The sequence below is a fragment of the Blastocystis sp. subtype 4 genome (assembly GCF_000743755.1).
Source record: "Blastocystis sp. subtype 4 strain WR1 chromosome Unknown seqid_0317, whole genome shotgun sequence".
In the NCBI taxonomy this organism is placed as follows: domain Eukaryota; class Bigyra; order Opalinata; family Blastocystidae; genus Blastocystis; species Blastocystis sp. subtype 4.
In genome coordinates this window covers 1-10,862 of record NW_014569230.1, presented here as the reverse complement: position 1 = coordinate 10,862, position 10,862 = coordinate 1, and the positions used below count along the sequence as shown (strand labels likewise).

At 42.6% G+C, this 10,862-nt stretch overlaps 3 protein-coding genes across 3 annotated transcripts; 1 reads left to right on the top strand and 2 right to left on the bottom strand.

Moving 5' to 3' along the window:
• Positions 1-1,040: 1,040 nt before the first annotated feature.
• On the bottom strand, positions 1,041-1,693 carry JH06_4300 (u3 small nucleolar ribonucleoprotein; the record flags this gene model as incomplete). Its single annotated transcript, XM_014670177.1, has 3 exons — positions 1,041-1,199; positions 1,231-1,519; positions 1,551-1,693. 3 exons carry the CDS (start codon positions 1,691-1,693, stop codon positions 1,041-1,043), a joined length of 591 nt encoding a protein of 196 aa, XP_014525663.1.
• Positions 1,694-2,080: 387 nt separating this feature from the next.
• JH06_4299 (hypothetical protein) lies at positions 2,081-8,026 on the bottom strand (the record flags this gene model as incomplete). The annotated part of the gene is made up of 8 exons (XM_014670176.1): positions 2,081-6,682; positions 6,713-7,325; positions 7,354-7,472; positions 7,508-7,613; positions 7,641-7,720; positions 7,751-7,798; positions 7,830-7,926; positions 7,959-8,026. The coding sequence occupies 8 exons, from the start codon at positions 8,024-8,026 to the stop codon at positions 2,081-2,083; spliced, it is 5,733 nt and encodes a 1,910-aa protein (XP_014525662.1).
• A 109-nt stretch (positions 8,027-8,135) lies between these two features.
• Positions 8,136-8,517, top strand: JH06_4298 (hypothetical protein; the record flags this gene model as incomplete). Its single annotated transcript, XM_014670175.1, has 3 exons — positions 8,136-8,225; positions 8,259-8,357; positions 8,392-8,517. The coding sequence occupies 3 exons, from the start codon at positions 8,136-8,138 to the stop codon at positions 8,515-8,517; spliced, it is 315 nt and encodes a 104-aa protein (XP_014525661.1).
• Between the last annotated feature and the right edge of the window lie 2,345 nt (positions 8,518-10,862).

The following is a 10,862-nucleotide window of genomic DNA, read 5'->3' as shown; positions in this document are numbered from 1 at the left end:
AGCTTTTGTCTTCAAGATCTCACCCATCATCTCTGATGTATATCCTCCCAACTCCTGGGTCCAATAATAGAAGTCTTCCAACCAGTAATTCTTCACACATTGCTCCATCATTGCCAATGATGTCTCTTCTAAGATCGATTTCACCACTTTCGCTCCCTATGGATCAACATAGTTCTTCATTCCCACATTAAGAAGATGATTCTCGGTCTGCTCGTTTAAGAAACGACAGAAGTACTTTCCCACTGGAATCTCAACAAGAACGATCTGGAATAAGTCACGGAAACCCTGAGGACTGTTCTCAAATGCAGCAATCGATTTCATGATGTGGTCAGGAAGCATTCCCAGAGGATTGCATTCTTCCATCAACTCCTCTTTCGTCAGGGAAGGATTCGACAGACTCAGCTTGAGGATAAGAATGATGTTATCGATCATGAACTCATACCTATCAGTTACAGGAAGAATTCACATGAGTACGACGTGAAATCCATGAATTGCGCAAGAGGCTGCATAGCTTGAGCTCTCATAAACGTCCACTCACTTGCAAGCTTCTTGAGAGCACATCGACGAACCGTGCTGGGAAGAATTGGGGAAGACTAACAATGAGAACCATAATGAACGAATAAAACATACCTCATCTCCTAAGAAATTACCGTAGTCCGTTTCCTGTAAGTTAAGCTTCACATCTAGTTCGATTACACTCAAATCAATAACCACACCTACCTTCAATATTCTCACATTGTGCAATGTGATGATATTCACTCTCTGTCAGGAATCCCGATTTGTAACCACGGATAAGGGCCTCATTGTAACCGTGGTCCATGTTGAAGGTATTCAAGTCTCCACAAGAAGTAACTTCCATCTCACTACACTTTCAAACCAACGTAATATTGATACGGAACGATTCTGTTGTTACATGAATCGTGGAAATGTGGAAACCAAGGTGAGAATTGGTATATCGTAGCGTTGAATGATCGACTATTCGTCTGTGGAGAAAAGAGAAAGCGAAAAGGGGGATTACGAAAGAAACAGAACTAAACCTATTACTCGCCTAAAAGATCGAAATCATCAAGTTTCTCATTATATTTCATAACATGTCTCTTAATCTTGGATGTATCTACCCAAGTTACATAATCTTCCATATTTCTTGTAACTAAATATGCTGGATCTGTAACGAGATCGGTTCCAACTCGTACATGTCCCTATACTTCACAAATCCATTTTATTCCCTACATGCCGAATTAGATTGTCGGCTTCTTCCAAGTTATGGGCCATTTTCATGTGAATAAGCATAACTCCGAGACGACGTCTATTGATCAAATGAACCGCACAAATCGACTTGCAAAAGGCAGATGCATGGATTGTTTCAACAGCAGCCAAGGAACCTTCGGATAGAAGAATCCCCATGTCATATAACTTCTTTACAAGTTTTTCTGTTGTTTGAATCCGAAATTCGTCATCAGGAGGAAGTTCCGCCAGTTTCTTTGCAAACTGCTGTAGTTTTCCCACCAGGCGATTATAACTGACATATTCATCAGATAGTACACTCCTACTATTGATAGTCCTCCCTTCTGGTAATATGATATCGACGAAGAATGGCTGCTTCACGAACGGTGTCATCCTTCTTCCATTCGAGAAAATTTGTCTTCTTCAAGAGCTTCTGCTCATGATATTTGAGTTTTCTTATCTGAGACATGTTTGGATGACTAGACAATGTGAAATAAACAAAAGTGTAATTCCCGCGGTTTTGAGTGATCAAACAAATAGACTACATATCCTTAGCAAACACCTGCATACGGATTGAATAGCCATCCGACTTCGGCTGACTCATTTGGAACAATACATCGACATCAGATCGGGCTTTCATCAAGGGGACCAAACAGTTACAGAATCCTCCAGCAACATAACCATTCACATTACTAAGGTTAAATCCCTTTTTGTGCAGATCGGTAATAGGTTGACCATTCACAACCTCAGTTATCCACTCACGGATTCTCCTTTTGTGGTTCTCGGGATACTTCCACTGATCAAACAGCGTGTTAACCGCCTCACTATTCATACCTTGACTCAAGTCTAATTCCTTTCAATTAAACCTCACTTCCATTCCTACTTCAGTTGGAGGGAACGAGTCAGAAGACTTGCCTCCAATTCCCTTAATCAATGAACCAAGTCCAAATCCACTCTTCTTCTTCTCTTCCTTTGGAGCACCTCCCTTCCGTCCAAATGACAGACCCCAACGTGATTTCTTGTCTTCTGTAGCTAAAGCATCCAGATTCAATAGATCCTCTTCAGCTGGTTCAACAGGCTCATTGGGAGTGGATGACAGACCTCCAAAAAGATCAGTATTCTCAGCTTGAGGAGTCGAAGATAATCCACTGAAAAGGTCCTCAGAAGGATCTTGAGAAGGAGCCGTTTGGAGAGAACTAAAGAGATCTTCTGCAGGAGCAGAAGGAAGAGGAGCAGCCTCTGTCTCCTTGGTAGCCATCTTCTTCAGTTTGTTAAAGCCAGACATGAACGAACCAGCAACATTAAGTTTCTTCTTTTCTTCCTTCTCTGGATGAAGTGCCTCACTTGGTGGCTCGCTGCTTTCCAGAGGAGTCGAAGCCTTTGCTGCCTCTACCTGACTCTCCAATCGTGCAATCTCCTCATTCATACGCACAAACTCCTCTGTCATCTGTTGAATTTGGGCCTCATAATTCTTACGAGTTGTCTTCAGATCATCATTCTCTCGCATTAGCTTTCCACTTGTTAGTTCTGATTCCTTCAAACGATTCTCAAGAGTACTAACTTGCTCCTTCGCCTCTGCCATTGCATTCTTCAGATCCTGCTCAACAGCTTGCTTCTCCACTTCGCTTGTCTTAACTGTCTGCTCCAGAGAAGCAATACGAGTCTGAAGAGTCTTTTCGGTAGCCTCTGTAGTGGCCTTTGTCTTAACCTTCTCTTGTTCCAAAGCAGATACTTGCATTTCTCGCTCATGCAACAAAGCACGCAACTTTCCTAGTTCTTGGGATACAGCAGCCTTCTCTTCTTCTGAAGGTTGCTTCTGTGAAAGACTCAGCAGTTCCTCTTCCTTCACAGAGAGAGAGTGTTGTACTGAAGCTAACTCTCCTTCCTTTGCCAACAAAGATTGCTTGACACTCTTCAATTCTTCTTCCTTCTCCAACAACGCTTGCTTCAAAGTCTTCTCTTCCTTCTGTCTCATTTCTGTCTCCTGAGTCATTGTCTCCGTCAACGTAGTTGCCTGTTGCGAGAGAGTATCAATGATACGATTCTTATCAGCTAACTCCGCTTCACTCTTTGCTGTCACTTGCTGTAGCTGCTCCTTCAGACTCTTCACTTCTTCACGAACAGCCACCAATTCTTGTTCTTGAGAGGATGAATTTGCCACACTTGACTGGAGAGTATCCACTTTTGACTGCAACTCACTACGTGCTTGTTCTACAGCTTGGAGCTTCTCCTTCATCGACACCGTCTCTGCCTCATGCTTCTCTTTCAATTCTGTTACTTCGACTGTTCGCTGAGCATCCATCTCCGTCATTCGAGTTTCCATTGCTTCTAGTGCCTTCTTCGTTTCTGTTAACTCTGATCCTATCTTCTCACGTTCTTCACGTAATGAAACAATGAGTTTCATTTGCTCATCCAACTGGTTCTGAGCCTTCGTAGCATCTCCCTGCAATGTCTGCTTTGTCTGATCCATCAACTTCCGTAATGAAGCCTCTTCTGCTTGAGCCTTGGACAACTGACTCTGAACCTCCTGCAACTCCGCTTCGACTGTCTGCAGTTTCTTCGTCACAGCAGCAGTCTCTGTTTGACTCTCTGCCAGTTTTTCCTTCTCTTCCGATAGTTGTTCGGTCAATTGATCTTGGGCTGAAGCAGCCTCTTGCTGCGTCTTCTCAAGGGATGCTGTCAACTCTGTTACATGTTGCTTGCTAGTAGCCAACTCACTCTCCACCTCCTCCATATGAGTTAGTTGTCGTTTCAACTCCTCTGCCTCCTTCTTCAATCCCTTCAACTCCGTCTTCTGCTGCGTTAGCGTCTCTGTCAGTGTCTCGATCTGTTTCTGAGCCTTCGCATTGTCACCAGAGAGAGACTCCTGAAGACTCTCCAGTCGTTTCTTCAAGGCTTCTTCGCTACTCTGACTCGTGTCCAGCTTACTCTGAAGACTCTTCTCAGATGTCTCCAACACCGTTACACGTTCTAGTGTCTTCTCTAACTTCTTCTTAGTCAATGACTGTTCCGATCGAGTTGTCTCCAGATCCTGCTTTAACTTCTCCTTCTCCATCTTTGCATCCATCTGAGCTTTTGCTGAATCCTCCTTCACCTGGTCCAATTCCTCTGTAAGCGATGATAAACGCTTCTGACTTGCTTCCAGTTCCACAGATAGGTTCTCCAACTCTTTCACTCGACGTATCGCCTCATCCCGGGCCTTACTCACTTCAGCCTTCTCTGCCTTCATGGTTGTTACCACTCCATTCAACTCAGCTATTGCAGCTGCTGCACTCGTTGCTTCCTTCTCTCTTTCTTTCTTCTGTTCTGTTATTTCTTCCTCCAGTTTCTTTTCTCTCAATTGTGTCGTTTCTAATTCACCTTCTACCTTCTTCAGATGAGCAGTTATCTTCCGTTCTTCTTCAAGCTGCTCTTGAAGTGATACCACTTCCTTCTTCACATTGTTGATAATGTCATCAGGTGATGAATCCAGATACGAAGCGAATTTGGCTTTGTAGTTCTCACATTCCTGCTTGTACACTGATTCGCTACGTCGTATCTCTTCATATTCTTTTGATTTGCTAGCAAGACTTGCTTCTGCTGACAAGATTTGAGCCTTCAATTCTTCAACTGATCCTTTCAACTGAGTGATTGTTGTCTTCGCTTCTTCTTCCTTCTGCTGCGAATTTGACTCCAGAAGTGAATGCAATCTCTTCAGATCCTCCAATTCCGATTCAACACCTGCCTTTGCCTCACGTTCTCGTGATAATTCCTGTTCTCGTTCCTTCAGAGATGCTGCCATTATGTCCAACTCCTTCTTTATCTCCTTTGTCTTGTTCTTGGCTGAATCCAGCTCAGCAGTTCTTTCAGCTAACACTGCTCCTGCCTTCGCCGCATCTGCTTCCATCCGTTCCTTCACAGTCTTCAGAGTTTCCTCCAATTCATCTCCTCTCTCTTGTTGCTTCTGCGTGTTGCGTCTGCTATTCTCCAACGCTTCATTCAATCCGGTTACTTGTTCCTGTAGTAGGCGTTGAGCTGATTCCAACTCCTCCTGGACCTTCTTCGACTCTGCTTCGCGTTTCTGTGCTGCTTTTTCCTTTTCCAGAGCTATTTCTGCCTCCTTCTGTTTAGCTTCCGTCACTTCCTCCAACTGCTCCTGTAGAGCCTCGCTTTGTTGCTTCGACGTCTCTAACTCCTTCTGAGTGCAGCTCAGTGTCTTCTCAAGCTTGACCTTCTCCTCTGCGATCGCCGTCAAGCGAGTTACTTCTCCTTTCAATTCACTGATCTGAGCTCCATCTTCACTCTTCTGCTTTGAAGCCTGTTCCTTTGTTGCAGTTAGTTTCGCCATAGTCTTCTCAAGATCATTACTCAGCTTACTCGTTTGTTCCTCACTACTCTGAAGTTTCTTCTGTGTTGATTCCAGAGTTGAGTTCGTTTCATCAAACTGATGCTGTAGAGATGATAATTGACTGTTTGTCGCTACTAAAGCTTCTTGACAAGCTTCTAAGGCGCTTGTCTGCTCATCTGCATTCTTCTGAGCATCTGCACGAGCCTTCTCTGTTTCCTTGGCCTTCTCTTTCCATTCTTCAATCGATTCTTCAGCTGCCTTCAACTGTTGAGTCAAAGACTCCACTTTCTCCTGACTTTGCTTTAGTTTCTCATCCAATCCGTTCGCTCGCTGATTCATAGTTTCCAATGCCTTCTCCAGCTCCTGAATCTTCTCGGAGGATGTGCTTCTCAACTTCTCCTGCTCTTCAATTGTTTTCTGAAGTTCACTGGACTTGCTATCCAAGCTCTTGATTGTGTTATCGAGTTCATTCTCAAGAGCGGCAATTCTCTCTTCCCGATTCTTCTTGTCTTCCGAAGCCTGGTTCCTTACTTGATCAATCTCTTCTCGCAGTGCTGTCAGAGATTTCTCTGCTGTCGATAGAGAGGATGTCAACTCTGCAATTTGTGCTGCCGATACCTCAGTGAGTTGGTTCAACGATAGAGTAGTCGAATCCAGCGATGCCTGTACTTCGGCCACTTTCTTCTCCAGTCCCGCGATTTTCTTTTCTTTCTCAGCAAGCTCAGCAGAAGAGGATGCTTGAAGTGCCTTCAACTCATCCTGTGTAGCAGTCAGAGAAGATGCAGTTGCTGCCTGCTTATCTGTCATTGTCTGTAGATCCTTCTTAGTAGTATCCAGCGTTGATTGTGTCTCCTGGAGATTCGACTGTGTAGATGCTAGCTCTGTCTTTGTCTCTTCCAATTCTTTTTCCCGACTCTTCAATTCCTCGTGACACTGTTCATCTGACTCCTTACTCACTCTCAAAGCCTCTTCCAATTCATGAATTCGCTTCTCATGAGTAGTAATCTGAGTTTCAGCCTCTGACAAAGCCGTTTCCAGTTCCTTCTTCTTTAAGAGAGTTTGTTCTAATTCCTTCTTCACTTCATTCAACTGAGATGTAACTGTATCCTTCTGTTCGATCACCGACTCCGTCTATAAGTCATATTCTCTATCAGAACTCACTTCCTTCCTACTCTTCTCCAACTGATTTGTCAGATCAACACGTAATGCTTCACGTTCATCTTCATGCTGTTTCTGTAACGATGCAATGGTTTTGTTCTCTTGCTCCATCGCTTGTAATTGTGCTGATTGAAGTTGCCAACGAGAGAACGCAGCTGAAAGAAGGACCAGACGGGGTTTTAATCGTAACTCCTGCAAAGCCAACACAGCACGAGAACGTAGTAATGATTGATGCTTCTCTTTCAACTGGATTATTTCAGCTTCATGACTGGCCTTAGCCTCTGTTAGAGCCTTCATCTTAGCATCCTCCACCACTTTCACTGCCATCTTACATTCCTCATCCTTCATCACAGTGACTCGAATTCTCTCGGCCTCACAGTTCCAGCAATTCATAGCTTGTATCAGAAGGCGATGTCGAGTAGCTGTGAGCATTGCTGAGAGCGCTGTAATGGCGACCTTTCGATCACATTCACGCTGCTTCTCTTGTAACTCCCTCACTTTCTCTTCTTTAGTTGACTGTAATTCAGTTGTAGTGTTCTCCAACTGATCCTTCATAACCTTCTCCTTTTCCTCACTAGCAACACGATGCCACAACATGAAAGTCATCATCTTTAGACTATATTACACATATCCAGCAATGATACGATTTATCCAATGCTTTTACCACACGAGATACACGCATTACTGCTAATTGACGGTCATGCTCAGCATATTCTCGCAGTTTCTCTTGTTTCTCTCGATTCTTCTCATCAATTTTGCTTGTCTACATTCACAAACAGAATGTAACCATACTTCAACCATAGCCATATTACGTAGACCCTCTTCCATCGACTTGATGGTCTCTTTAAGTGTTGTATACGAATTCTCCTTTATTGAGTACATCCAGCGAGAACGATCCTCTTCTCTAGAGATTAGTGATACACTCAACTACGACCTCTCTGCTGCAAACAGGAACTTCCTACCTGTCGATGTTACCAACTCAAATGCATATGGCTGATCGACGTGAGCCTCCTAGTGATTAAATAGGATATGAATAGATACATCACAACTTGCATCATCAATACAAATCGTTCCCATAGGTGTTCTTGCCTTTCTATGACATATCAATGCAATATCCTACTGTTTCATCCTTGTAATAGAATAAGATATTGTTCTTCAAGACAGCATAGACAGTTCGCATCTTCTTTCCATTTTCTGACAACTGAAGAGTACCCACTCTATTCGATGAACCACTATCCACCAACACTACAATTGAGGATTATGGAGTGAGACCACCGAACAGTTAAGCTCACTCTCGACTGATTGACCAAAGGCCATCAAGGTATTCATTGTCCGTGCTTGTAATCTGAGTTTGAATGATCTGTTCAGTGGTTCGTTAATATCGTATATTGTCATCACTATAGAATCGATCAACTCAAAGGTAAGAATGAGCCAAATACCATTATTCGAGAAGAAAGTTGATCCTGAAAAGCCGAAGGAGAAGTCTCTTCCGTCGAATGTTGGTGCTTGGCAGAAGGTATGGAGTGATGAATTTAGTGAATGTATGTAGTATACAACGGGATTTGGAGAGAAGTTCATGAGGAAACTCGGCTTTGACGGTCGTCTCGGCAAAGATGGTCAAGGAATTGCTCAGCCTATTGCTACAAAGGTAAGGAATTCTCTGATATAGTAATTTCTTATAGAAACGACCTGAAGGACTGGGTTTAGGAGCAGATGGATTTAAGGAAGCAACAAGTCTTAAGGTCAATCGCGAAATCGCAAAACAGTATAGCAAAGTAGCAAATATGAGGAGTTGGAATGAGATGTAGCAACTAGGTGTGGAAGAGGAGGACAAAAAAGTGAAAAAGGATTGGTGGAAGGATTCTGAGGAAGAAGACTCTTCTTCTGAGGAAGAAGACTCTTCTTCTGAGGAAGATGAGTTATCTGCAAGTGATAGCGATTCATTTTCTCAGCCTTCTCGACCAGTAAAGACCCGAAGAGTGTAGGTACCAAATGAAAGTAATTATTCTAGATTCAAAACCCTTGAACAACTCCTTCAAGAGCAAGGAGAAGAAGATCAGGAGGTTAAACCACTTGTCTTTACCGACCATACAGGAAAAGAGGATACAACAAGGATTGTTGGTGCTGGACTGAATCCAATTCAGGTAGACAGAAATGCTATTGGATTTGAGGTGTGGTTTTGTAAGGGATATGATGGACAGATGATTTATAATCTGGAGAGTCTAACAGCTCAAGAAGAAAACCGTATTCTTCAGTATGGAAGTAAGAATCGACGTCAAGAATCGATGAAGCAGGAGAAACTAGTAAGAAAATGGACAGAAATTGATTTGCAGCAATTATTGGATCAACTGAAAGTAAAGATGGAAACTGATTCTGCCAACATGATGAGTTTAACTGAGTTGGTTCAGCGAATTCAACGATTTTTGGAAGAGTCCAAATTGTTGCCACCACATCCCCTTGATGTTCTCTCATTCTTCGAGGAGATGCAAATCGACTTCCCTGTAGAATACTATCGATACAAAGTATTTCAACTGCTTCCATGGACACTTCAGCCATCGATTGAACAGGAGTTTAAAGATTGGAATCCGTTAGAGGTATGACATGTTCATCTATTTGATATTTAGAATGCAGATTCGTTTGTTGAACTTGTCCAACATGTGAAGGATGTGATTCTTGTAGAAGAAGAAGAGGAAGAAGAATCTCATCTGTTTGACTACAATTGGTTGGAATTACCTTCTAAGAAGAAGAATGATGAGAGTCGATATCTTGTTACGACAATCTTCACAAATACGATGTTGAAATCGATTCGCGATAAATTGGACAAATCATTTAATGTGTTTAGTACGAAGCATTTCACAAATTATGCAAAATTACTGAATGCTTCTAGAGACATCTGGGACAATTCCACGATTTTTGATTTTATCACAACTCCAATCGTTCACAAATTGAAACATTGCGTTGGAAATATTATATTTGTTCATTCCTAGTTGTCTGATTGGTCTTCCAAATCATCGGTCAATCAAGTGGAGTTTTTTGGTTCAATTCTTCGCTATCAAACAGTTCTTCCTGGATTTAAAGTGGATATGTTGGATTGATAGAATGACTTAACATGAAGATTCCCAACCCTGAATTACACAATAACTTCCTTCATCTCTTCGCTTCCCTCACTCTCTACAGCACTTCATTTTCTCACAGATATGATACCTTTTCTTACTCCACACATCACTCCAGATGCTCAATTTCAGGCAGCTCGAAAGTCTCTCTCATCTATTCTTCAGAACGCTGTTCTACCCAAACTGGCATCTTCACTTCGTCAACTGGAAGTGAATCCTGGTAATCAAGAACACATTGAATACTTTACTGATGTGATGGAGTGGTCTGAGTGGTTTGATTCAGATACATTCTCAGCGATACTTGAAGGAGAGTTCTTTCCACAATGGTTGGACATTCTCTATGATTGGTCACATCAATCGGGTGTGGTTCTGAAGGAGGTGTGTGGATGGATAGAAGGATGGAGATCTCTATTTCCCAATTCTGTTCTCGAGAATCGATACATAATTCTTCAGTTTAATCGAGCTTGGGACATTATCAATGAAGTATTGGAGGGAGGAAATCAGATTGATCCTTCTGTGTATCGTCAGCCAATCACATATCGGCATGTCCTTCAGAATCGACTTATCCAAGAGAAAACGGATCGAATGCGCGATGTAAGTATAGGCAGTAGATGTGATATCTAGAAACTTCGGCAAGAACAGAGAGAGAGCTCGACGATGTCGTTGCGAGATGCTTTGGATTTGTGGGGAGAGAAGTGTAATATAGAATTGAAACAGATTGAAAATCGGACACATGATGGAAAGAAACTCTATCTGTTTGGAATTGTTCAGTTTTTCATTGACGATGATGTGGCCTTTGTACGAACGAATGGGGAGGAGGTGAAGTGGGAACCAATGAGCATGCAAGAAATGCTTGATTTGAATAACAAAATGGAAGAAGATCCCATGGACTCAAGTGTTTCTTACAAACAAGATAGTGTGCCTGTACAGAACATTTCAAGCTTATCCACGGAAAGTGCAAGGTTTCTTAGCCAGGAACGTTGACTTGAACTTCTTTGACTCAGCACGATACTGACGATGAGGAAGAGCGAACTTCAGAT